This window comes from Chenopodium album, chromosome 19 (genome assembly GCF_948465745.1).
Source record: "Chenopodium album chromosome 19, dcCheAlbu1.1, whole genome shotgun sequence".
In the NCBI taxonomy this organism is placed as follows: Eukaryota; Viridiplantae; Streptophyta; class Magnoliopsida; order Caryophyllales; family Amaranthaceae; genus Chenopodium; species Chenopodium album.
In genome coordinates this window covers 468,662-496,194 of record NC_137852.1, presented here as the reverse complement: position 1 = coordinate 496,194, position 27,533 = coordinate 468,662, and the positions used below count along the sequence as shown (strand labels likewise).

At 33.5% G+C, this 27,533-nt stretch overlaps 1 protein-coding gene across 1 annotated transcript; it reads right to left on the bottom strand.

Moving 5' to 3' along the window:
• Nucleotides 1-15,221: 15,221 nt before the first annotated feature.
• On the bottom strand, nucleotides 15,222-27,304 carry LOC145594800 (trafficking protein particle complex II-specific subunit 120 homolog). The gene is made up of 10 exons (XM_081651132.1): nucleotides 26,876-27,304; nucleotides 24,717-24,923; nucleotides 24,429-24,611; nucleotides 23,848-23,957; nucleotides 21,921-21,980; nucleotides 20,976-21,261; nucleotides 19,794-20,086; nucleotides 18,037-18,908; nucleotides 16,179-17,093; nucleotides 15,222-15,755 (listed from the first exon to the last, which is right to left on the bottom strand). The coding sequence occupies exons 1-10, from the start codon at nucleotides 27,284-27,286 to the stop codon at nucleotides 15,535-15,537; spliced, it is 3,558 nt and encodes a 1,185-aa protein (XP_081507258.1). The 5' UTR covers nucleotides 27,287-27,304; the 3' UTR covers nucleotides 15,222-15,534.
• Between the last annotated feature and the right edge of the window lie 229 nt (nucleotides 27,305-27,533).

The window sequence follows — 27,533 nt, the reverse complement described above, 5'->3', positions numbered from 1 at the left end:
TTGACTTAAATAAAAATAAGAGGTAAGTGGGGTAGTGGAGTATTAAAAAATTGTTAAAGAAAGATAGTGGGGTTAATAATTTATTGAAAAGTAATATATGTGAGAGGAAAGATATAATAAAAAAGTATTAGTGGGTTTGGGTGGGGACCATGAGAGGAGGGAGATATAATATTTTAATGTATTGTTTTGCCAAAAAAAGAAATGTACTCCCTCCGTGTTTTTTTAAGTGATACATATTGACCGGCACATAGTTTTAGGCAATTTAATTGACTTAAATAAAATAAGAGGTAAGTGGGGTAGTGGAGTATTAAAAAATTGTTAAAGAAAGATAGTGAGGTTAATAGTTTATTGAAAAGTAATATATGTGAGAGGAAAGATATAATAAAAAAGTAGTAGTGGGTTTGGGTGGGGACCATGAGAAGAGAGAGATATAATATTTTAATGTATTATTTTCTCAAAAAAGGAAATGTATCACTTAAAAAAACACGACCGGAAATGGAAAATGTATCACTTAAAAAAGCACGGAGGGAGTATCACTTAAAAAAACACGGCCGAAAATAGAAAATGTATCACTTAAAAAACACACGGAGGGAGTACCTTAATTGAATCTTCAATGATATTGAGTGATTTTATTCCTTCTGATTATAATTTGCTTCAAGATACATGAATAATTAAAGAGGAAAGCAAATGGGGAGAAATTGGAATGCGAGGAGATCAAAGAATCTGACTTTTTGTTTTGATTTTTTTTACAGAAAATTAAATTTTAATAATTTTAATTTTAAATCTATATATATAATTTAGTACAATAGTGCATAGCAGTACATATCGTTTATAATACATAGCAATGTATGTCGTGTACTGTAGACTCTCCCCAAAAATGGATGCAATTGTCAAAAATAAGTTAAGATTATATTGTTCGAAGCCCTCGCAAATTACATTTATTGTTAATAGTCCATATTTCATTAATATTCCAAGATTAACAAGAATGAAATTAATTATAATAAAAACAAGTTTAGATAATTTTAACTAAATTACACAAATGAATGAATGATAATCAAATGAATAAAACATTAAAGTCTTACTCTATTAAAGTCAAATAATACTCCGTAATACGGAATATTTTAACCAAGTCAATTACGGGCTATAACTCTTTGCAATTCGTTTATCGCACTTTTAAAAACGAAGGTAAAAAAAAAATAAATAAATAAAAAACTTTAAGGGGCCACAAATTTCGTTGGTACTCTCCGCCACTCGCGGAACAACGACGTGGAAGCTGGTGAGAAGGGGACACGCGGCGCTTGTAAAACTAATGGACCACCGAAGTAGGGCCCGTAAACTGTCACGCGCCGTCTCTGCGAATTGAAGTTGTACACGTGGAGAAATATTAGTCTGAGGACCACTTAATGAAATTTTTTTGATTCTCATTTACGGCCATGTCAGCACAGTACTACTGTATGGAATGGAAGCTCTACTGTATCTACATACGCATATATCCCAACTCGAATTACTAGTATTAATAGTTTAGTAATTACTTGTTCCATTTCATAATAACTGATTAAACTTCATTAAAATAATACTCCGTACGTTAAATTATCTACTCTTCTATTCCATTACAACTGATACATTTCGATGAATACAAAGTTTAAATACGAAATAGTCAAATAGTTGAAGGAGTTGATTTTAGACAAAATTGGCCGTAACACCCTAAACTATGGCTTAGGTGCACCAAGCACCTTAAACTTTGCGTAGTCTACAACCTAGCTTAAGAGTTAAGATTTAAGAGACTCAAGAAGATCTGAAATTCCATAAATAAAGACTGTGAGCTTCTTGTTTTAAATCCTATATATAGAATTGATTAAAGACTATGTACATTTGAATTGACTATAGAGTTAATAATTAATACCTTTGAATTAAATTAGTACGTTGGGCGAAATAATATGATGAAACTGATCAAGTTTAAGGTGTACCAACATTGTAATAATAAGCTAAAAAGTATTGTAATTAATATTAGAGAGTGTGGTTGTTGTTGTTAGATCCATCAATTGTTTCTTCTTTTTTTTTTTCTTTTTTTTTTTAGACTATATCAATTGTTTCTATGTATTAATAGTTTATATCTATTTACTGGACTTATTGAGATAATCCGTAGTTTGTATTCCATAGTTTATTAATTGTATAAAAATATATATAATATATATATATAATATTTTTGACAATAATATTACAAAATATAAAGGCAATGACAAGTGTATGGAAGGATTTGCTTTTAGTATAGGTTAAATAGATAGATAGATAGATAGATACTATGTTTTTTGTATTATAAAACGTTTAAATTATAAAATAAGTGCGTGGAAAATTTTCTAATTCCATTTTCTAGCTTGCCATTCTAAGAAACATTGTAAGTTGGTTTTTCTCGGGTATGATTACCTATAAAATACTTATTATGTAATTTATTTAATTTTGTAGACATACATATAAGTACATTAGAATTCTAATAAATTCCTAATCATATAAATTTTCTTATGATGTACGAATTAAGAACAATCATCGTATATACTTTAGATAAGTGACTCTTACATAATAGAATGTATTGTAGAAAATCCATAAGATAAGATGAACATTTACTTTTTTTATTTTTAGGGCAAGCAAAAGGTTAACCATTAATAGCAAGAGTATCCATGAATACATAAGGAGCTTAATACAAATACAACTTTTTTTGAGGGCAAATAAAAGATGAACATTTACTTAGCTTAACTCAAATACAAATTTTAAGTAAATAAAATTACTTCATATTGATTAGTATTTTATGTTCATCAAAAATCAGATAAAGAAACTATGACCTTAATTAATTATTATCCAAATTAATACATGCATGTTATACTTAACTAAACATAAGCATTATTCTTACAATAAGTCCCTTTAATTAAAAGGGTACAAAAGTTATTGTACAACATAATCTATCTTTTAAGAATAACAAGATTCATAAAATTGACATGCTAAATTTTCAACTGACATAAACAGTATAGTTAACTTTTTTACTCTATTTGTATAACTTTGGATGAAGATCGACAACGAACCACCCTAACCCTTTTAGCAGTATTCGGTGGTTAGCAAATAAAAGTAAAGTACTTTTTAAAAAAAAAAAACGGAAAAAGTACCCTTTTTCAATATTATGCATGGATGATATCCATTCTTTTATATATACAAGTAATTACAATAATGTTTAAAAATTTAAAATAGCTATATGCATAACCTTGACTATTTAATAAAATCAAGTGAAATGATCGACCTTGTATTGTTTGATTGATTGAAATTTTACACTATTGCTAAGAGACAATAAAAATTAGTCGTTTATTTTTTTTTTGAAGAAACAATTAGATAATATGTGCATTGACAACTATTAGTCGATCAGCTCGAGCTCATCTTTGAAATTAAGGCTTCGATTACTGTTGTTTTCGTTTGTGACGTTATAAAACCTTGGTGATGTATACTATAAAACCTTAAACGTTGCAGTTAAAAAAGAACGAAAAATGTGGTACGTTAAAGTTGAACACAGGAGTTGATATGTTGTGTAGGAGTAAAACTATAGTAGGGAGTATAAAAGGAAGCATGCTTAAAACTGTACGTAGGCCAGGAATACGTCTGAGAGTGTGAAAACAGGAGGTGCCCGGCTTTTGCTGAGACCGCCGCCGGCCAAAGTTAAGGCCCTCTGCCTACTGATCAACTTTATTAGCTAGGTCCACTTCTTCTTCATCTGTATTTTTGTTGGAGGATCATATCGTATATAATAAGCTTTTTTACTGCTTTACTGTGCTTTGAGTGACAGATTAATAGTAACTATTCTAATTTTTGTGTAATGTGCGTTATCATCTTTTTTAGTGTCATAGATGATGAGTACAATCTTTTCATGCAAGGTTCAGAATTTTGGCATGGTACGTAACTGTTATAGTAATAATCTAAGGTAAGAGTATGTAAATTGATTATTACGTATGGTAAGACGGAATTAAATTATTTTTACGTATGAAAGTAAACTCAATTTTTAAAGGTTTATTAATCGAGTGGCATGTTAAAAATGAAGGAATTTTTTTCCTCATCCTGAAATGATTAGATTGGACAGTGTTGTTATTGTTTTCCTTATTTAAGTGACAACTTCTGGTGGCCTGGTTCTTATGATTCATAATATTTTCACTGGAACGAACCATTATAAAGATAATATCATCATAATTACCAACTCACTATAGGGATTTACTACATTTTCCCATATACTAGTCAAACAAACGAATCAACCTGATATAATCCTTAGTTCGACTTGATTGAAATTAAAACACTGACCCCATTAAAACTAACTCGAAAAGTAAAATTGAGTTTAATAAATAAAAAAATAATCGCCTTGAGTGTTCAACTAGCTAATCTCAAAGTATGAACATTGGACGTGATTAGAGATAGAACCAAACCTAGACAAACTTATTTTGAATTGAATATTTGAATACATAATAACCTCTAAAAACCAACTAAGTTTGGTACTCGTACAAGAATACATGTGCACAAAACATAGGAATCAAAAATGAAATTAAACAGATACAATTGAGTCGTCAATTTTGGCTACATAATGTAGTCACACACAAAACTGAGTTTGACAAAGCCCCATTGCTTTCAAATTTTCACAGTAAAGAATAATACCAGTAGTAGTAGAAGAAAACATGCATGGTAAGAGAATAATAAAAGGCGTGGGAATTGTAATGGCATTACATGGTCCCCTACCCTAATTGGAGCGCAGCGTGCCCTTGTGCCAACGGCAATCTTCCACATTCTTACAGTGGTCACGCACAGGCACAGGCACAGGCGCACAGCCCCTCGGCCCCCCCTTCGTCTAAGGTCCCCTACTCCCTCCCCTTTTTTGTCATCCTCTTGTGCACGTCAATGCTTAATTAGGTGCTGTGCCATCCAACGATTTGAAATTATAAGGGGGGCATTTGTTTGATTCCCTTCGCCAAATGCCCCTTTCGCAATACATATGTGCGTGTCACACATGTCGCAGACTCACTCATTATAGCTGTATATGGTAAGGTAAAGGTATGTAATAAATGATATATGCATGTATGATGTATGAGTGTATTTCAGTATTAGATTCTTCATATCAATAATTTCCTTTTATATAATTTAATGCCACATGGAGATGACTTTTTTTTTTTTTTTTTTTTTTTGACGCAACATGGAGATGACTTTATGTTCTACGGTCTAATTAATAAAAAAATGTATTTTTGCAACTATTTAACTTATTAAAAGGATTTAAACACAACTTTTTTCATGCATTAATGTATATGTTATGAGGCAACTTTTTATTGATTTGTGTAGTTAACTTTTATTGTATTTTGTTTAACAAATACATGGTTAAATGAAATAGAACATTCATCACAATATGGTCTTTTATGAGGATTGTCAATACTTAGATTTTTTAACTAAAAGTTGATAAATTAGATAAATTTAAATAAAGTTGATTATAAATTTGATAAGTCCAAAGTTTTTATAAAATATTCTCCTAAATTTCAATTATCTCGGGATGGATTTAATATGACAAAAATATTTTTAAATGTAAAAAATAGGCCTCAATTTGGAAGTGTGTCTGTTCCGCTGTTCGTACAAAGTCATGCATCCATCTTGAAGTTTGAATTTTGGCAAGCTAACTAACAAATAATTGAGTGATCAATCAACTGTGGTTGTAGAAAAGGGAAACTTGTAGCCTTATAATATCTGATTGATAGTGAGTCAAAGTTCCATATTCATCACCAGAATTGGTAGAATAATGCTTCTACATAATAGTAATTGATTTGTATTATACACCCAAGTATAAATACGGGAAAAAGGAGTTAAGAAAAATTCACCCAAAATTTTAATACTTAATCATCTTTTCCTATAGACAGTTCAACAAAAATAATGACCGTAACAATTATATTAGTCTCATCCATTTATATTATGTACAACTTCTTTGTTACAGGAATTACATATTCATGTGTACCGTAGATCATGTTATTGTATATGCAAGTCTCATTTGAAACCACCAAAATTAAAGTGGATTATAATAATGCTACGTGGTAAATTTGTATACTGCTCAGAATGATGACTGAGGATGCGTTCTGTTCATCTGATTTTTACTTATATGATCTTATCTGAACTTATTAGAACTTATATTAGTTATAATTGAACTTGGGTAGCCTTGATTAACCTTTATCACAACGTATATGAACTTATTTTTTTAAAACTTATCTGAACATATTAACCCTGATTGAAATTATCTAAACTTATTTTTTTTTTTTTTAAATAAGTTAAAATAAGGTGAATAGATTAGGGCCTAATATTATTATACTTCGTACTTTGTATTTAGAGTGACTTTTTGCATGATACATGTCTCACACGCAGATTAGTCACACCAAGACCGACTACTCAATATCTTTTAATTTAGTACAACGTTAAGGTGACACGATGTCAACATAATTAACAGTAATATGATTGTAATTAAAACACATAAATTTTAATTGAAATAGAAAGTCATAGAAACATAAGTTATCAACACAAGGAGCTAGTTGATTTCGTAGAGCACCTTCTAGCCTTTTCCTTGTATACAAATTCTGTTTATGAAAGGCACCGTCGATCCAATAAAAAATTGCCAAGTATATATGAATATATCCAGAATTACATAGGCCCCTCCACGTATGTGGTTGCACCCCATATCAAACAACATAAGAACTTTATTATGTTGTCATCTATTCATAAGCTAAATTTCATCTAATTTCATCATATCATTCAATAATTAATTAAGCATATAGAATCTAATAAATTAAACAAATAATTAATTGGTTAGGTTAAAGTACATATATTTTGATTTTTAAAAAAAAGGGTTTGGTACGTCAAGATAAACTATTGTATTAATTATATTATTATATTGTATGGGTCCCATTAATACTTGAAATCAAGAACTAGGATTAAAGAAAAGGAAATACTAGAAATGAGGCTTTGATGGAGGAGAAAGTTCACATCATGCATGTTTGTGGACGATAAAAGTCGTATATGTGAGGCTTTGTCTCCATTTGTGCCTCTTTTTGGGGCAAATCTTCATGTTTTAATCCTTTATTAACTAAAAAAGGTTTAAGTGCTAACATCACACTTGAGCACTAATTGAATTTTTTTAGGTTTAGCTAGATTTTTTATTTATTCATTTCTTTTTCAACATGATGATGATAATGCAAAGTGGAGTTTTTTCTTATCAAATTAAACATGATGAGAGTACGTGTATTTTTACCAAACATTCATGAAATTTAGACGGATACTTCAAAACAAGTGTAAGAAAGAAATTGTGGAAAATAGACTTTATAGTATTACACTCATTCTTTTATACGAAGCATATGTCTAGCTGTCCCGTTTGCCTTTTGTAGGTTCTCCATTAATGCAGAAATTTAATTAGCAATCGTCTTTGGTTACATCCTCACATTTAATTAAAATGTAGATATAAAAAAAGGCAAATACTCACAAAGTTATGAATCTATATATGTACATTGAGATCAATCTAACAATATATCCTACATATATATATACTTCGTATGCTGATTTGATCTGACTTATATAGCAATAAGTTTATTCATCATGCATGGTCTATTTTAAATTATTTTTTATTTTTTTATCCCGTAAATATCTATTGAGACAAACAAAAACAAACGGAATTAGTATAATTTAATTTGGTTGAATAAAAGTATAAATAATAATTTTATTTTCATATGCTAACAATAGGCACACATCAATATACAGTATATAATAAATACATACACAACTACTTTCGTACAAAAGTTAGTTATAAGAGTTATCATTATTTGTCATAATCAAAATCAAATTGATTCACCATATTAAAAACGATAAGTCCTTTTGTTTTCTTTGACATGGTACATTAATGATATATTGCAGTGGTTGATCAAATTTGTTAAACAGCTTGTTATGAAATAACTCTATATGTATGAATATGGATCTTTATCATACACTGTACTGTATACTTTCATATTCGTTATTTCGTGAAGTTATTTGATTTTCATAGATTATAGTACGAGTAGTATACTTCATTACTTGCACATCTCACAAAAAAACAAAGGTTTACTATTTATCACTAATTACATTTTATATTATATAGTTTAATGCATGCATGATTAATTAATATAATGTTGAACTTTTTCTTGATTTGTCGATTACTTCTTACAAGGTAATTCATTGCTTCTCTAATGTCAGTCAACCACCGACCAAGAATGTTCAAATCATCTTCGCTTTCGCATACTCGCTCTCTTGTATAATCAAACTTTTCTTTCAATGTTATTTATTAATGGCTGTGCCAGCTATATAATTAAGCAAGATACAGTGTCTTTTATTTTTTAAAGTTTAATCCTCATGCATACAAATACGAAGTATATTAGCTTGATGAATTTTGAGTAAAGTTTTATGGATTTTCGAAAATTTTGAATATATTCATGCGTTTAAAGTTTAATAACATCATATTATTTCTATGTATAAAGGGACAAATCTCACTGTAAAACTTGTACATAATCTTAAATGCAAAAACAGCTGTATAAGGGAACATAGAAATTAGAAAATACGAGTACACTATAATTATAATCGACTCAATGTCTTAACATGCTAGTAATGAAAGTGTGGGAGAATAATAATGGTTGAAAACATGAGGATAATTTGCCCAATATGCTGGATGACTAGAATAAAGAATCAAATAAAAAAAATTCAAGGAATCTACATACATCCTTAAATAATGGTACACATCGATTATCCCAAACAAACAAACATCCATTTCCTTGAAATAGAATCAATCTTGAAAAGGGAGCCATCACTTTCAACCATACTGATAGAGTGATGATAAAAACATTTTCAATTATTATGACATATCCTAAAGCTTCGAACTTGAAAGTAAGAAAAAAAATTCATCCTCCACTTCTTTCTTCTTTTTTGGTAGTTTTTTCATGTTATTCTACCACTTTGATGCCCTTTATTACTTAAATTCTATCTTTAAAAGGTTTTGTATTTTTTAAATTACCTCCAATTATTTTGCTCTTTGGAAAAGGACATGCATGCCGTTGATATTTTTGATTTCCACTTATATAATTAGATAGGTGAACACGTAAAGATATTTTTATATGGTGTAAATGATAATTCCGATTGATATTTTGATTTTCTAGTGTACTTTTCTAGATTCCCTAGGGAATACACTTAAGAGTAGAGTAGGGTTTCCAAATTTATAGCCAAAGAAACAAAATTGATTTTGTACTCATACTTCATACCAATTATCTAAGATTGATATAAACGAGTATTGAGGTAGCAAAATCAATGAGGTATAAATCAAAAGGAGGGTGGCTTCAATTGAACACATGTTATAAGTGAGTTTTCCTTTTTCTTGTAAAATAATTGTGATATTGATTATAAAACAAAATACAGTAAGATGGAAAATTGTGCTTTCATCTGATTCTAATGGATCTTGTACGGAATACTTGTCATAATAAACCATTCAAAAATCATACCCTATTTTTTCGTGCTAATCAATAGGCATACATGCTGTAAACTAGATTACGAACTATTACATTTTAAACCTTTATCATAAAATTTGTAACAATAGTACTTATAGCTTTGTACTATTTAGTTTTTTGTCATGTTGTTTTTGCTTCTATTTTATTTTTCTATATTGGACATTGTAATAAAAAAAAAAAAAAAAACAGATACATTACTTTAGAGTAATGATTAGTCATTTTATGAATAGAATGGCTCTTTAGATAGTACTTGTACTATATAAGAGTAGGGTTTTTTTTTTTTTTTTTTTTTTTTTTTTTTTTTTTTTTTTTTTTTTGGAAAGAATATATGAGTAGTTAGGTATGAACAATAATCACATAAATAGAGAGAAAAATACAATGTGGATTACAAATAATTCCAATCACACAAATTCACTGTATACATGAAATTATTGGCTGTCAATTCTGACTTAGAATTTGAGGGCTGGTTTCCAAAAAATTTGATGGATTGAAGGCAATTTTGGCATTTTTGGGACTAGCTTTATAATATAAGTAATGTAGCTACAATATAAAGTATAATAAATAGACCAAAATAAAACAACCTTTTCTCATTCATGCTAACGTATACAAGAAGGAAATTGCTTTATTGGTTCGAATGAATAAATTCATTGTATTTTTTGAGTATTAATTTTCATCACGCGTGACAATTTGTTTGTCCCACCTTGACATGATCTATCCTCTTATCCATTTATAAGAACTAAGATGAATGATAATATCGGGTGATCGTTTAGTTGATATAAAAGTGTACGAACCCAAATTATATTACTACTTCCGTTACATATTATTTGCAACGATTAGACTTTTTTCTCTTTACTTTATGTCACATCGTTGTAAATAATATGTAACGAAGGTAGTAAATTGTTTTGCATTTTAGGTATAGCAAATGTAACTAAGAAATTATGTGTTGGTAATTGCTTTAATTTATGTCAACTCAACCAAAAAAAAAAAAAAGCCTTATCAAATTTCTAAAGTTGAAATGGTTTCAAGAATTAAAAAGCATTATATGGTTGGATAGGTTGCTTGGGAACCTAGCTCTACCACTACTTAATGTTATCAAATCTTAACTTATATAGGTAAGATATCGCCTTTGTATTGCAAGATTATGCTAGTTGTTTGATTACAGGTGCACCATGTATGTTAATTGGCTAATTAAGGTCGTTCGGGTTGGCATAAGGCCATCAACGTCGACTACAGAACGGTTATGTTAATTAAGGATAATTATAAATTAAGTTAGAGTTGGAGATATCAATGTTGAAGAATGACAAACTAATAATGATTATAATTTTAAACATCCTAAAAGATCAGTTTACATGTTCATATGGATGACCTAGTTGATAATCCAACCTGGTCTACGTACATTTACTCCTTTAACCTTGTACTCAGAAGTAGAAAATACATTGATTTATTTAAAGGTAAGAAAACATTAGGAAACTCTACTTATGAGGAAAATTCCTAATGTGAGCAAATGTGAAACTCATATATATAGGGTCTAATTTGCGTCACTAACCCTTACAAAATATGAGACTGGTATCATAAAACAGTTTGGAACTCAAACGTAATCATATTTCATTAATAATAATCTACATATGCTTATCAATCAATGCCATTATTTTGTAATTATAAATGCTTGGACGTTGAGATATATACATTACAAATTTCATAATAGTAGAAAATGTAGATATTATTAGTAGGCCAAAAATATTTCGTGTGATATCGTCAGTAATTCAGTATGCAAATGCACCGGTACTTTATACGCGTAATAAAGAAGGTTTTTTATTTGAGTTTCAATCATCAAGGGAATTTCTATAAGGTGGGCTCCCAAATTTATGCTCCTTCACCTATGATCATTGACTTTACAATTGTTTCTCGCGTTGTTTTTCCGGATTCTTTCATCAACATTTTCTGTCTAATTACTTTTTATTTTTCCATAGATGTGATTAATTGGATTTTTAGGCAAATGGTTAGACGAGATTCAATTGTAGCTATTGGTTGATTATATATATTTACGTCATAATAAAGAAAAATTAGTGTAGACGAATAATAAATTTTAATTTTCTAATTTTTTTGGTGAGTGACTTCTGTATGTATATTACGTTTTTTTCCCTTTATATTATAATTTGACATAAGATACTTACCTTTAAATAGATGGGTTCAATTATTACTACTTTCTCTCTAATTTTTGTTCATTTATTAATTATATGCTCAAATTACCATTTAATCTTAATATAATAATGTAAATCGGCCTTCAATTAATCTATACAGTATGTACTAACATTTTATTTCTCGAACACAGAACAAAGACAACTACATTAATAGAATTCTCTCTCTAAAAATCCTCTCTCTCTCTCCCATAAACCGCCGCCCCTCTTCTTCTTCTTCTCCGGCTATGAGGCTCGCCGGCGGGCGTGTGGCTCACCGCCCACGCCACAGCGTCGGCGAGCCTCCGATCTACCCCTTTAGCTTGTTTATTTCTTTTTCCGTTATGGTTTTTCGTTTTTTCAGCCTTTCATCTTGCGCCGCTCCGCCTCTTCGTCCGCCGCCGTTGTTCTTCTCCGACTGTGAGGCCGGCCTGCCGTCGCTTCTTTGTACCGCCTCCCCGCCGCGCCTACGCCCCACCCCATTGTCCGTTGCCGCGACGTGGTTTACGAGAACGGGGAGGGGGAGTTTCCTCCTTCTGAGTCCCTCGTGTAGGGCCGTTCTAAGTCCCTCGTGTAGGGTTGTCGTTGCAGCGGCTCAGGGGGGTGTGGGGTTCGGGCTTCTCAGGCGGGCCTCGGTGGTCCGTGCGTTTATTTCCGGCGGTTCGTGGGCTGGGTCGGTGAATCCCAGAGCGTGGGTGGTGGGACTCGGTTTGGCGGCGGGGTGGGATGTTAGGGTTTCGTTTTTTGTTTTAGGTTTTAGTTTTCGTTCTGTTTTTCCTTTTAGAAGTCGTTGTGTGCTTTTTAGTTTTATTATTTTTTCTGTTTGTGTGGTGTGTTGGAGTGATATGGGGCTTGCAGATCGGTGTACCGATCTTCTGGTGCAGGATTTAAGCCGGGTTTTTTGGCTATGGGGCTTCGGTTTGATCTTCTGTTGGTTTGGGCTAAAGGGTTTTGCTTCCATGCCGATATCCGTGTTTGAATCGGAGTTGATCTTGTCTATGGTGAAGTGTACGACACCAATTTTGATTTCAGGTCGAGGAGTACGGGATTCTGAGCCAATGAAGGTTCTCGTCAGAAATTACATCATATTGCCAGACCCTCTTGCAAGAGGCTGCATAGGACAGCGTTATATGAGCCAAGGGTACTTAAGAAAGTCATTCTGCGCGTGCAATTGTAGTTTCGTTTATTTCGAACCTGTAATTGGTTCGGTTGTCTTTGTATTGTTCGATTATGATCTCTTATGTAAGTGCCGTATGGCTTTTTATTAATGAATATAATCTCCCCCCTTAAAAAAAAAAACATTTTATTTCTCGAGAAAAACGGGATAACAGTAATACAGAAAAAGCGAAAGGTCGGATTAAATGAAGGAATACGATAGATTTGGCATTTACTCGAAGGGATAAATTAACATGACAACTTTAGATTTTTATAGGAAGGAGTATGTATATGAGGTTTATAATTGATGAAAATGAAGCTTTAAATAAGTTCGAATGGGTGGGCATTAATATCCATAAACCCAATTGCCCACCTTATGTTCCTTACTTTGCCACCTTGTTTTCTCTTAGGTTGCTTTCCAAAATTTGGACCACTTTACCACTTCTAAATTTAAGCCCTTTTTATTCATGGACCACTTTACCACTTTCTCTCTCCTCTTTTACAAGAACCTGAAATCTCAACAGTTTCAATAAGAGCTTCCTGCTCACACACACACATACACAGTCCAGCTCATAAATCATTGATGCCCCATGAGATCATTATGGCCAATACCAAACCAATCCTTCCTTTTATTATTCCTCTTTATCTAATTTAATGTTGCACATTTTTATTATAATATGGTGTAGTGAGCTAGAGTGAATCCGTGCTAATATGTTAGTTCGGGTTTATTAGAAAAGAAAAATCAACGCTGGTTGAGGTAACGTGTAATACTGAGTTAAGTATGTCTGGTTAGATTGTCAAGTCTACTAAAGATATAGATATAAACGGTGTGATTAATTACAAGACCTGGGCCTATCACTAAAGTGGGTCATCGTTGGATAAGTGTCGTACACTCATTTCATCTAACAAGTAATAGAATTTTAGGGTGGGAAAAAAACAGAAATTTTAAATGCATAGGTATATATCAATGTCAAATTCAATCCTTAAGACTTGGAAGAATATGGTCTAAGTTATGTCTATTGAAGTGAAAGGATAGAACCTTAACCCCACATAAGAAAATCCTTGTATTGTAGGCTAATTGACAAGATAAGCTAAGTTGAAAACATATGATGAAAGATTAAATAAAAGAAAAGGTAACAAGAAAAAGGAGAAAGAGATAATGAGCTTTATATGAAATTAGATAACATGATAATATGTTTCATTTGGCCATTTTATGTGATGTCACACTCTTTTTATTAATGGAATATGAATCAAAGAGTTGTTAAAACATAAAATTTAAAGTAAAAAACCATAGTCTATGAATTTATGTTCCTATTTTCTTTTCTTAACTTCCTGTTGGTTGATGTTGATGACTCTTTTGTATGGCATGGGAGAATATTTCATTGTTTATTGATTTGATGTTACAAAAATTCAAATCGGGCCTAACCATAGGGCAAATTACAATTAATTGTTGTCCTATTAGCCCAATAAGGGACCCAATACATGAATTTGGGCTTGATTTTTTTATTTTTTATTTTTTTATTTTTTGGATTAATTTATTTAAAATCATATACTCCGTAATAATCAACAGGAAATTGCGTTAGTAGTCCAACGGTTTGGATAAATGCCTTCCAAACATTAGACCCGGACACCCGGTTCGACTGACGCATTCTTTTTTTTTTTTTTGGTGAACGATGCATTCTTATTATTAGTTTGGTCTTTTTAATATGTTAGATTCATCATGAACTTTAGACAATTTTCAAATAACTAACTGAGAATGACATTAGAGAAGCTTTCATACGATTTCTTGCGTTTTCTCTAAGTTTGAAGTCATTTAATATTAAATTGATAAGACATTCTATGGTGATGACAATAAGTGTTGAATACATAGGTGCGAGTATTGTTATCCTTTACGACATTCTGCTAAATCTAATACTATGTATATGTTAAGTTTTTGTGACAACCGCATTTTCTCTTTTGGTAGTGCTATTTTACGAATGCACAAATTAAAGATACTAGAAATTTTTTTTAAAAAAAAATAATTGGCTCAAACTATTCGGAAAATCATGCACAGATTGTACACTAGTTGGTCTTATATTTGCCATGAAACTAATATTGTGCATCATGATTAATTATCATCTTCGAGTAGCAAGTACATTTTTTTGTCAAAAAAAAAAAAAGTAAAAAAAAGTACCTGAATTTTGATAATTATTTCAAATATTGTTCAATGAAACATTTCGATTAAAAAAATGCTCAATCAATTTTTTCAGAAATTTGGTAGCGGTCCATGAATAAAGATGAGATAATAATCAGACTTGCCCAGAGAATTCTAAAAGGAACTACCCCATTAAAAAAAAAAAAAAAAAAAAAAAAAAAAAAAAAAAAAAAACCCAGAATTGAAATCATAAAAATTCATAATGGTACATGTATACAACCTAATAGGCTTTCACACCCAGCCATATGCCCATATGCTGATCACCAAAAGTTCCAACTCAACGACCCCCAGAGCAGCAAAATTATGCAGAAGGGGTACAAACTCAAATGATTTCTGCAGCCGGGACACAGATGGAGCAAAAAGCCGGATTTGTATTCAACTCCTATGGATAATGTAACCTGCTAATCTCTGCCTAATTATTGGCAATCAATTTCAGCAAACCACATCATGCCGCCCCACAAACATTGATGTGAACAGGAGGTCCTCGACAGAAGATTGGTTCGGTGGGTGAATCGCTTCTTGCACGTGCCCTAAGGATCTCGTTAGCATCATTGATTACCGAGGCAGCAACTAATGTGTATTCACCAGGTACGAGGAAATACAATGAAAATTGGTGCTTAATTTCTTGAAGTGGAGGTACTTCCAAAGTAATTCCAGAGAGAACACCTTAAACAAAAGCAGCAATATGATAAGAATCAGTAATCGGTCTAACAGGCACATGCTCACCCCTTGTGTTTAGCCTTTCTTTCTTTCTTTTTTTTTTTTTTTGGTTAAGTTGTGTTTAGCATTTCATTTAGAACGAAATGCATGTTACAAACTTACACCAGACCATATACAAGGAGCTTCTATCTTTAAGTAGACAATTAACAGTGGTCATTTTCAGCAAACTACCATCTAGTTTGATGTAAAGTTGAAATAGGAAAACTAGCATGAATTATTTTCCGTAACAGTTAATGACAAATTCACCGAATTAAATTGTACTAGTACTTCTTTGCTCTCCAAAATTACCACCATAAAAAAAAAAAAAAAAAAAAAAAAAAAAAAAAAAAAAAAAAAACCCAAAAAGAAATGCTCCAAAGTTATACTTACCAGCCCACAATACAGTAGCGTTGGGACCCTCAAGACAGTTCTCTCCAGCTACGTCTCTGCATGTAATGCTGAGATTTATCTTGATTAATTCCTTGGTATTATTACGAACCAGAACTTCCATAGGAGTCATGTCATGTGCTAACACCGAGCTCTCTGTTGCAGAACTCTGTAGATCATCTCCTAAACCACCACGAGCAAGCCGAAAGGCAAAAGTCAAGGGATCAGGGAGCAGCACATCCATAACAGATGATTGAAGGGCAGCTCGCATTGCATCCTTGATATTCAGTTCTCCAGTGTTGTTCCTTCCAGATTCCCATCGGACTTTAATCCTTGATATCAAGTTCTTTATACAAGCATTTAGCTCGGCTTTAGCACTCTTCTCTGAAAAGCTTGAATTTCTACCACCAGAAGTTCTATCAACCAAACGCTCCTTTATAAAAAAGGAAGCATCAAGAACTGGTAACTTAAAATGTTCCAGTGGTATCAGCACTCTAGCAGAGGAATCCCTGTCAATGGTGGTTTTTGGATAGCCAAACTCAGCAGGTTCTTGGTCAGTAGAACTATCCTCATTACTAGAATTTTCGAGCAGAACAGAAACACTAATATCAAATACAACATCAGTAGGATTAGACAGCTCAAGTTCAAGGAACCGCAATCCCCAAGTACCCCTATATGGATCCTTTTTCACCAATCTTTCAATTCTGTTAGAACCTGAAGATAGCTCAGTATCATTGTCTGCTATAGATGGTTTAGGAAGGTTTTTGCCAACATGAGCAGGAATCTCCATAGACAACATGCGAGCCTTCACAAAACATAATCCCTGTGAAACACAGACATTCAATGGCACAACTAAGCGTCTTCCAGGAGGTACAACGGAATTGTCTGCTGCAGACTCCATGTCACATCCCAAGGGCCCTGGCAAAGAAATCCATTTGAAAATAGATTAATTATCGAATCTTTATAACATAAACACGAAAGGAGTTTGGAGGGGGAGTGGGGGGAACAAATAAGAGCTTGCAGCTGGTGTTCCAATTATTTGGAAAAAATTAAGATGGATAATTTAAAGGAGAATCATGACAGTGTATGTAAATGTGCAGCAACTAAGTAATACTCGTACAATGCAGACGTGAGCAGCACCTTGAACACCAAGACGACCACTCAGTACCACACAGAAATAGTAAAGCAATAGAAAGCATGCAGAGCAGCAGAGCAGAATTTTGTCTCTACTATAAAAAGAACCTACAAGCTAAAGTATCAATCTTCATGAACCATAGGTCATTCATGAAGGATTGCATTGGCTAAAACAATTTTTAAAAAAAGGGGGAGGGGAATTTGCTGGAGTTAAACAGAAGTTCATCAGAAAATCAACAGCAAACTTGGTTAATAGGGTGAGCAGGTTTAATCATTGATCAAGCAACATTGAATATTGTGCAAATTGTTTATAAACAAACATTCAATATTATTCTAGGAGAGAGGGAAATGAAAAAAAAAAAAAATTATTGATCATGAATGTGAAGAATTTTTTTTTATTCTGGACCAAAAGGTAGAACAAAATCTGAAAATGATGCAGAGGAGAGCAAAATGATGCAGAGGAGATCAAAAGGAGAGAAAGGGAAGATTAACTCCTTTATATTATCTTATTTATGTTTACAGCAATAGTTGACCTATGAATTCATAGCTGTTTCTTAACAGAATTACATACGAGAACATATTTAGATTATACTGGCAGAGTTTAGTGCCAAGTAGTAACTAGTCTTGAATTTTTTTTTTTTTTTTGGGTCGAAACTAGTCTTGAGTTTAGAATAGAAATGCTGACAAAAACCATGCCAATCTCAATGTCTCATGACTAACTACATACCTGCATAATGAATCATCAACATTGGGCTGGTCCCATCTTTAGACTGTCGTCCCAAACCCCCAGACCTCCCTGCAGCAGTATCAAAGTCCACAGTGGTATGTTGCCAGGCTCTGATCGTCACTGGTAAAGTGATCTCTGCACCTGGTTTAAGTGGAAGGGCAGATTTTAAATTTTCATATGCAATTGAAATGACAGCATCTTGGTTTTTCCCAGACAATGATATATGTGCTTGCTCAACTGGAACTGTTCCTGCATTGGCCAGGCTTATACACACATCACGAATTTCACCTTCATATAGAATGACAGCGCCATCACCACCTACAACATGCGAGACAAGCAATGGCAGAGGTGAAACCACGGAAACATTTGGGACTGATACATTCCTCAAAGTTGGGGAGCCACTGCTACGGAAAGGATCAGACAAAACAAGCCCTTGTGCAGCACCAAGCAGCAGGTTATCAACGTCCCTAAAAAGATGTTCAGTGATAACTCCAAAGCAATGAACAATGCATCCGGGAACTGTTATGGGTCCCACAGATGTAGGAATTCCAGATAATGCAATAACTTTTGATGAATTAGAGGAAAGGGTCACACTGATGGGAAAAGCATCAAAGTTTCCAGTAGGAACTGAGAGATATATACTATTGACAACCAAATCAAAACCACATGGGTTGGCCAATTCAACAAGCACCTGAACTGGTTCACCAACAACCCAAACCAGCTCTTGCTTATTGTTAATATTAGTGTCCCCTTTGCTAAATGGGGTGTAAATAAAAGGTCCTGAAGGAGCAGCACCCGCCCACCAATCTTCTCTTCCAGAAGTGCGCTTCACAATATCCATCTGAGATGGACTGATTGGAAAAGAATGTAATCTGCATTTAAACAAACACATACACATAAACCAAACTTATACCTGATGATAGGTAGCAAAAGTGTAAGCTGTCACTGCAAGGTTTAAATTTTAAGATTATCTAGTGCATTCAAAATAGCTTTTAGAATACTATCATTACATTGATTGATCCCGTCAACTTTACACCGGATTTAGGAGCAATAGTTCTTCACTAACCTCCACCTTACAGGTAGACGGCAGATTCAGAGCATCGAGATAAATGAGAACAACAAATTATCAACACGTCCAACTTAAGCTAAAACATGTAGCCTATTCCTACTTAAGATACTAGATATATGTTCAATAAAGGTTCTGCAACTGAAACACGGGGGCAGGTGATGCAAAAGTACTTGAACAATTTTGTGGAAATTAGTATAGAGATAAACATAAAGAAAGCATAAAATGTAACAATAGCATAAAAAGCTATAGAGAAACTTAAGTTGACTTAATATTTAACAGTCCTTCAACAGCTAAAACATGAAGCAAATAAAAGAATACAGAAAAATAAGCATAGAAATTTTAAATAACATGATAGGTTTCTGAGATTGCCATGGTTGTAGTTACTATTTTTATAAAAGCAATTCAATATTTTACAAAATAACAAGAAACTACACGGACACGGTATCACACAGATTGATTCAGAATACATATACAATGAATAATCTTGTTGTAACATCCCTATTAATGTCAAGGCTTATTTTCTTAATTTTTGAGCATGGCATCGATACTGAAATCACTTTGCAGATTAAGAACACATATAGCACCACTTCTGCAGGCTGGGCTAATTATCAAGTTTCACAGGAATCTGAAGATGCCAAAACTGCCATGCATAAACAAGATGAAAAAGATACTTAGGGCCAGAATTTACCTAATGAAAGGCAAAGCAGGGTCAGCAGAGCGAGTCCCTGAAGGAAGCCTAGCTGCTGAGTTGGTTAGAGCAGTAGCAAGACCATCTTGACCAGCTGGTGTAATAAGAGGGTAGTAACTTCTCAACAGTCGTGCAGCCGCACTCCATGCAGCAAGAGGATCACCAGCTCGCACAGCAGATTGAAGAATTTCTCTAAGCACAACCATCTGTAGAGTGCTCCACTGGGACTCGAATAGTGAAACTATAGAATTGAGATTCATCTTTCCACCATCCACAGGACTTGATCCATTTTCCTATCATCAACAAATAGACGGTTGAAAGAAAGTAAAAAGGACAATTTTAACATCTCAACTTCTTGCAGAAAAAAAAAAAAAAAAAAAAAAAAAAAAAAGAGTTATAAGGCAGCAAATAAATTAAGATATTTTTCTTAACAAAGTCACAAGAACAGTACTAAACAAAGTTCCGCAGCTTCTAGCCTAAAAGTAAACTACTCCCTCCGTTTTAAAATACTTGCTCCACTTTCCTTTTCCGGCCGTTTTTAAATACTTGCTCCATTTCCTTTTTTGGAAAGCTTTTACAATATTTAATTTATTTCTCACTTGGTGGACCCAACATAATACTCTCTCTCCTCCTATTCTTCCACTACTTTTGCTTTTTACAATTTTTTATTATCTCAACTACCCCACTATCTCCATATTTTATTACTTTCTCCAATTTCTCCTAAAACTCCGCGCATGGAGAAATGGAGCAAGTATTTAAAAACGGAGGGAGTACAATTTTCATTACATACATTCTGTCATGGGATGTCACAGGACTCAATCAGACTAAGATATTACATTCAAACTAAAAGCAATCAGCCAATCACCTAAGAAGAACTGGAAAATAAGCAGCAGCTGAAGTCAGTTTATTCCTTCATTAACTCTTTCAACAAAAATGAAGCCATGCTTACCTGCACTCCATAATTGTCTTCTTGAACTCCTTAACTGTGAATGCACAATAACAGTAGAGCAAGAAGACAATTTGGAAGTGTTGATCAAGATTTTGATCATACAGAGGAAGGTGAAAAAAACTGAATAAGAGATACTATTGTTCGTTTTCAAAACAATAGTTTCAATACAAGATACTAGTTTCAGAACAAGCTTTGCAAATATCAAACTTTAATATATGCCATTAGTTACTCACAGGAAGCGAATCTCTGGCCCTAGATGCTTTGCTTTCAACACGATAGGCTTTTGTTGATATAGCCAACACTTGCAAGGCACTTATAGCAGCAAATCTATTATCCTGTTGCAGATACAGCTGTGCTACCAACCTTGAGAAGAAGGCAGCTTTTCTCTCATACCCAAGCCTTGCATAAAGTCGAGCTATCTCAACATATAGTACTAATCGATCAGTGGCATCAATCAATGATTTTGCGCCATCCGCTGCATTTGTCAGTAGTTCTACTACGTCTTTAGCTTGTTCCCTCCTGACAAAATGAAATAATTTGCAAGGACCAAGATTAGAAAATCGTGAGGGAAGAAGCAGAATACACCTTCCAATCTTAGACTATAAAATCCAAACCATCATCAGGTAAGGAAAAGCAGGTATAAAGATCAACCAGTTGTTCAGAATAGAAAATGTTTAGACCAACAGCTTTAACCATATCAGCCTATCAGGTACAGCCCATGATGGCTCAAAATACATTACGGAGTAAAATTTAACTTCTATACCACTTGCATCACAAGGCCAAGATGTAGCGGGTAGCCATCCATGGCAACTATACTAAAAACATTATAATTATACATACTCTATAATAACAGAATCAACATTTAGAGCAGAGTAATTGAAATCAACTTTAAGATATAAACAACTGTGTCTGTCTAGTACTACTCTAAAAACTGCAGGTAGCATTCCAACTACTGAGATAGATTTTTTTTAAAATACAACCATCAAAAGGAACAAACGACATCACTGGCACTATTGCATACTTCTAGATTCCATTATGCAACAACAAATAAAACAGAGAATATTTACTCACTAATCAGAATTTTCAACCTCAGACCATTCGGAATTTTCACAAACAAATAATATCAAGAAGGTAAGCAAGATAATTAGGAAAAAATATCCCATAAAGTAATCAATCACCTGCAAAGGAATCGGGCCAGCCTCAAAGTAGCCTCAAGTTCAAAGCTCACAGGTGACACTCTGCAAGAAAACAAGGAGACTGTATGGTCAGGCTAACACGTCAAAGGGTTTTTTTTTTTTTTTCCATTTTCAAAGGTTATACATCAAAGGCTGAAATGTGCGAGAATATAGTACAAACAATTTTTTTGAAACTATGAACTCTAATAAATAATATGAACCCTTGTGGAAATTTTGCCATCAATTCATTCTTGTGAGCCCATGAACATTCCATCATTCTCCTTATAACCAAAGCCATTAAAAAAAAATTTAAAAAATAAAAAGAAAGTTGAACTACCAACTTCCCCCACCCTCAGTCTTAGACTCTTAGCTTTATACAAAGTGCCTGAGGAGGCACTGAGCTCCAGGCCTAATTGCTTCTTTGAAAAACAAGGTGCAGCAACCTAAAAGGCTACAATAGGTGCAGGGATGTGCACACTTCCAAGGACCCTTTGTGCTTTGCGACACAGACTTTTGTAAACTAAGTCCTTTGCTTAAGAAAGTTAAATTGAAATTTGGCATAAAAGTTAATACTTTGTTCCATCACATACTAGCATAAGTTCTCTTCACCTAGAATAAATTGTTTTGGAGGTCTAGTTCTCTATGTTTTGGATTTTAATGGTTTGGTATGATCATGTCTTGTTTGACTGGACTTTGACCATATTTTTACGCTAATATTTAAGGAAATGCATCATCAAGTTAGATCTTGTTAGATTCATTTCAATGTATATATTCTAAACATCCAAATATTTTTAGTCTGATCTAATCTAAGTATCTAACATGACTAGATCATAGAATAAGTAATAAGTTTGGATCATCTTCAATCAGAAGAAAAATACACTCAAATTAGATCATAGATCACAAAAAGACCAATTCTGATCATACCAAATAAGTAAAATTCAAGTGAACTGAGGCTATGTTCTCTTCACCTTAAATAAAGGTATGAATTCTGTCAGCTGAATTATTCGTTCAAGTCTGATTAGATCTCCAGTTTTGACTAATGAAAATGATATTTGTCTAAAACTCCCAATAGCCCCCCATGCTCACATCCAAAATCCATTACAAAGTGGCCAACTTTCTAAATGACTTAAAGATAGAATTATTACCCCAAAGTGAGAATAAAAATATTGCCCTCATCGGTGCAGATATTACATAAAACACACTCTTTAGTACTCCCTCCATCCCTTAATACAAAGCCTCATTTCCATTTTGGGTAAACCAAAATACAATGTCTCTTTCTATTTAAAGGTTGTATTTTTTGACATTATTATCCTCTTTTTATGAGTTGTCATCTTTTTCATTTACTTTTTTTATACTTTTAACATCAATTTTCAACACTTTCTCTCTCTATCTCTTCAATTATTCCCAACTACTTTTTCTTTCTCTCAATCTCTCTCTAACCCCACATGCACATATTATGTACTTTTAATCATTAGTTTTATAGAATTTATGACTTTCTTAATTCCCACGCAAAAACCAAAAGAGGCTTTGTATTAAGGGACGGAGGGAGTACCAAAATTGTGCTCACATTAAAATCTTTAGAAAATCTGTCAATTATCTTTTTAGATTAATTTACCTCTTCCCCTTTTACCAAATTCACCCATTTTAATTGCTTCTTTGCTAGGGGAATATATAGGAGCAATTGGAGAAATGGCTTTAAATTATAAACATAATTTCACACACATATTTGATGTTTACCAGCAGAAACAATGACAAGGTGATGCTCTGTATGCAAACTAAGTGTTAAGGGTGATTTCATATAATTTGATTGATTTCTACCGCAAATGATGAGCATCTCATTAAAAGCCCGCTTATGGGTGATTATGTTCCAACTATCCTTAAAGATAACAATCATAACATACACACAAAGCAAGTATAGAGTAGACTGTACCTCTGTGAATTGTCCTGTATAAATGACTTCCTATAGTGTACAATAACACTGTTATACCGGTACTTCACTTCATCCTCCAAAACTGGATCCCTCTGGCCTATACGATCCATCTATTCACCAAAAAAAGAAAAGGAAAAAAAAAAAGCGAACAATCAAAAGCTGGATCACAGAAAAATAAGATGGCCAACGGACTATACCGGTGTAATTATAGAGTATACCAGCTTAGATTTGTACAAACTAAATGATAACCTTATTGCAGACGTAACCAATATACGAAGGGCTATAATCCCTTTCTTCAAACAGAAAGGGAAGAGACTATGCACAGAAATCAAGTAGGAGTAAAAAAGATACTCCCTAGATAGGAAATGAAGATTCACAATACAAACTACAGGCTGATAAAGTGATATTCCATCTACTTGATGATAAACATGTGCAATTTAAGTGATTTCAAGTCAATTCCATTCTCATTAGAACAGACTAACTTTTGCTAAACAGATATACTCAAAATAGACTAAAATAATACTCCATATAATATAACATAATTGACAAATAATGAGACAGCTAGTGGGCCCAACGGTTACCATTAATGCACAAACACTGCCTTCAAGCGCCCCCGCATACCAGAAAAAGTCCCCTGTCAATCTGGCAAGTTCTAAAGCAGTATTGTAGTGGGCATTGGCATCAACAGGTGAACCGGCTAAAAGACAGTAATCTCCTATGGTTTTTTGTGCACGGCCAAGTCTCCGCTTTTTTGCCTTGATCACCTGCTTCCATCATACATGTCAGATACAATCACTGGGAAGGGGCAACCAGGCTACAGAGCAAGAAAAATTAAAATCTAAATCCATGTAAACACCTAAACCATAAACCTCCTCTGAGCTGAGACTGGCTTGTGAATCCAAAGGTGTCTTGACAATTGTCCCAGCAGATTCCGCTTTGAGGACCCATTTTTCGAATTCCATCAACAATGAAGCAGCGATATCCTGCATCATTGTGTGCATATGCATCTCCAGAGTCTGTCTATCGGCAGGAGGAAACAAGTTCAAATTGTCCTGTCTTCTATTGCCATCTTTAAGCTGCAAGAGAAGATATAGGTCCCATTAAACCAAGCATCTACAAGTAAAGAGAACAAAAAGAAAGGATCAAAGGAAGCAAGACACATGGAATTTAATAGGACAACTGGACAGCTAGTTTCACACTTTAAATGTGTCGCAAGACCAGTTGATAATTGTATAACCCCTCATAGCTTTTGACCTTTTGTCTCCATAAAAGATATTCAGAAAATTCCACTGTAACACAGTAAAACCTTTAAAATGTGCAGAGCTGCTAAATGTACTGATGACCCCGAATTAAAGGTTCAAATCTGGTGATTTTTGGAGTTCAGTGAAACAGTGAGTTACTTGTACAACAAATACAACTTCAAGGCACAAGTAGACTCTACACTATAAATGTCCATGTAATCGAGAAAGCTTAAATATTGAACCAACAAAAGCAGGCGTGTCAAACATAAGTACATGGCAAATAAACTAACTGAACCTATCAAACTAATAACATTCTGGATTCCGCCTCTACATGAATAGGTATCAATCAATCAAAGGCTTAATCCCATAAGTGGGGTCGGCTACATGAACCAAAAGTGATTATTCCGTATAGTCATCCACAAAAAATTTCCTCCTCCATCCCTTTCATGAACATATATAAAAACCAAAATTCAATCTTATAAGAAATTCAAGCTCACTGTTATCTTTATCTAATGCAAGGCTCTAACTCTGTCCTCCGTAACATAATATACAAACAACCAAATGTTGTCCATTTCCACAAAATTAAAAGAGACCACAGTAGACAATATTACAACTATGGTAGACAATGTTTCAGCTTATAATCACTGAATCAATATCCCTATTCCTAAAAAAAGGTTAACTAGTAGCAGGTAAATCAATTGCCTTTAGAGTTCAGAATTGGGGACTAACAAGAATAGCTTCTTTGCTTTTGACAAAAATGCTAAAAGAAACAAACGCAATCCCACATGTGTAACAAACTAACAATGAAACCCCCACCATGGCACCATCCTATTACCCACAGGCCAATGCCACTGCATTTTGTTGTGGCAAAGGGTGCATTGCCAATTCCCCCCCCCCCCCCCCCAATCCCCCGTTCATCTTTAACATTTCCTATAGCATTCTAGAGAACTAAGAAAACCAACAGGTATGTGTGGGTCCAAATTCTCAATCATATCAAACCCTGCCTCATACAAAAAATCATGGATAAACTTGTAAGAGATTTGGAACACTAAATAACAAATAATTGTCCAAGTCCAATCATAATACTGACAATCAATACTAAAAGCATTGGGATTTTTGAAACAGACAGAGCAATGTTACAGACTTGCAGCTCAATAACTCATAGTCTCAACCCTGTTAAGAGTACTAAGGCTAGAATTGCTTAAAACAAAAAATTCCGGTTTACGAAAAAAGAAGTCCAATTTGAACCAAGGTTAACAAACTGCACGTAATCTAGCAAGCAAATATATTGATCAAATAACAAATAAACCAAGGTTAACATATAAGGCAACTAGATGAAATGATGCATTTCATAAAACATAAGATCTGCCAACATGAGCCCAAAATCTAACTTACCATAAAAATCAACAACTAAATGGGCAATTACATCAACAATTATAGTAATATTACCTGGATTTATATATAATAGGAGATTGCATTAAAATAAGGTTCATATCCATATCCAAAGTAACCATAAAATCAACAATTTCCCAAATGCAGAAATCACATAATAATTACAGGTATACCACATTATCAACTCCTCATCCACCCACACACACACACACAATATGACATATTTCTCCAAATCACCCACAAATGACACTAAGTGTCAACTAGCTTAATTGGTTAAAATGTTTAGGGACAATACTCGGGACCTTGGATCAAATCCCGTTTACATCACTACCTTTGCAGCACTATGCATGATAATGCCATTAAGAATCACATTGAAAGTTAAATAGATTAAATACCTGCTCATCACTAGGGCAAAACCCAAAGCACTTCTGAGACAAAGAAGAATTATACCCCTTACAAACAATGTTAAACTGATCATTGACTGAATCAAGATCAGGGGAAGAAGGGCAATGAAAGATCCCAATTACAGAAAGGATTTTACGATTGGATTGAAAATCTTCCCAAGGGCTAGGAGGTGACCCACCAAGAATGAACTTAAAACGAAGACACCCAGAATCCCATGGTTGATGGGTAAAAGGGGATTTCTGGTGTTCAGTGTAGAACGAACTGATTGATGAAAGATCGATTTTTGAGTGAAGGGTTAAGAGAGAAGCGTATTCTCTGAAAAGGGATGGTGAGATTTGGCCGATTGGAAGCACTGCTATTCGGATCGTGCACATTGATTCAATGCTTACATCTGGTTCCATTTCTGGGGAGTTTGAAGGTGGAGGATTGAGATTGTAGGAGAGAGAATCAAGTGTTTGAAGGTGGATCGGAAATGGTTAAGTGTTTTTGGGTATGTTTTCTGCAATATGAATGTTGTCGAATTGTTGGGAAGAGGGTTAAAGGGAGCAGTAAAATGCAATAATTTGGTGAAAGTAACACCGTAGAGTCCGTCAACAACTAATCCGACTGACCCGATTCGAAGTATTTTAATTAGGTATTGACTGAAAT

Excerpts from the sequence above, each read along its gene's own strand:
- LOC145594800 (XM_081651132.1), bottom strand. The coding sequence starts at position 27,286 with ATGGAACCAGATGTAAGCATTGAATCAATGTGCACGATCCGAATAGCA. Across the intron at positions 18,909-19,793 it reads CCTGCTTTGCCTTTCATTAG|ATTACATTCTTTTCCAATCA; the intron begins GTAAATTCTGGC and ends GTTTAAATGCAG. Across the intron at positions 15,756-16,178 it reads CGCTACTGTATTGTGGGCTG|GTGTTCTCTCTGGAATTACT; the intron begins GTAAGTATAACT and ends CTTTTGTTTAAG.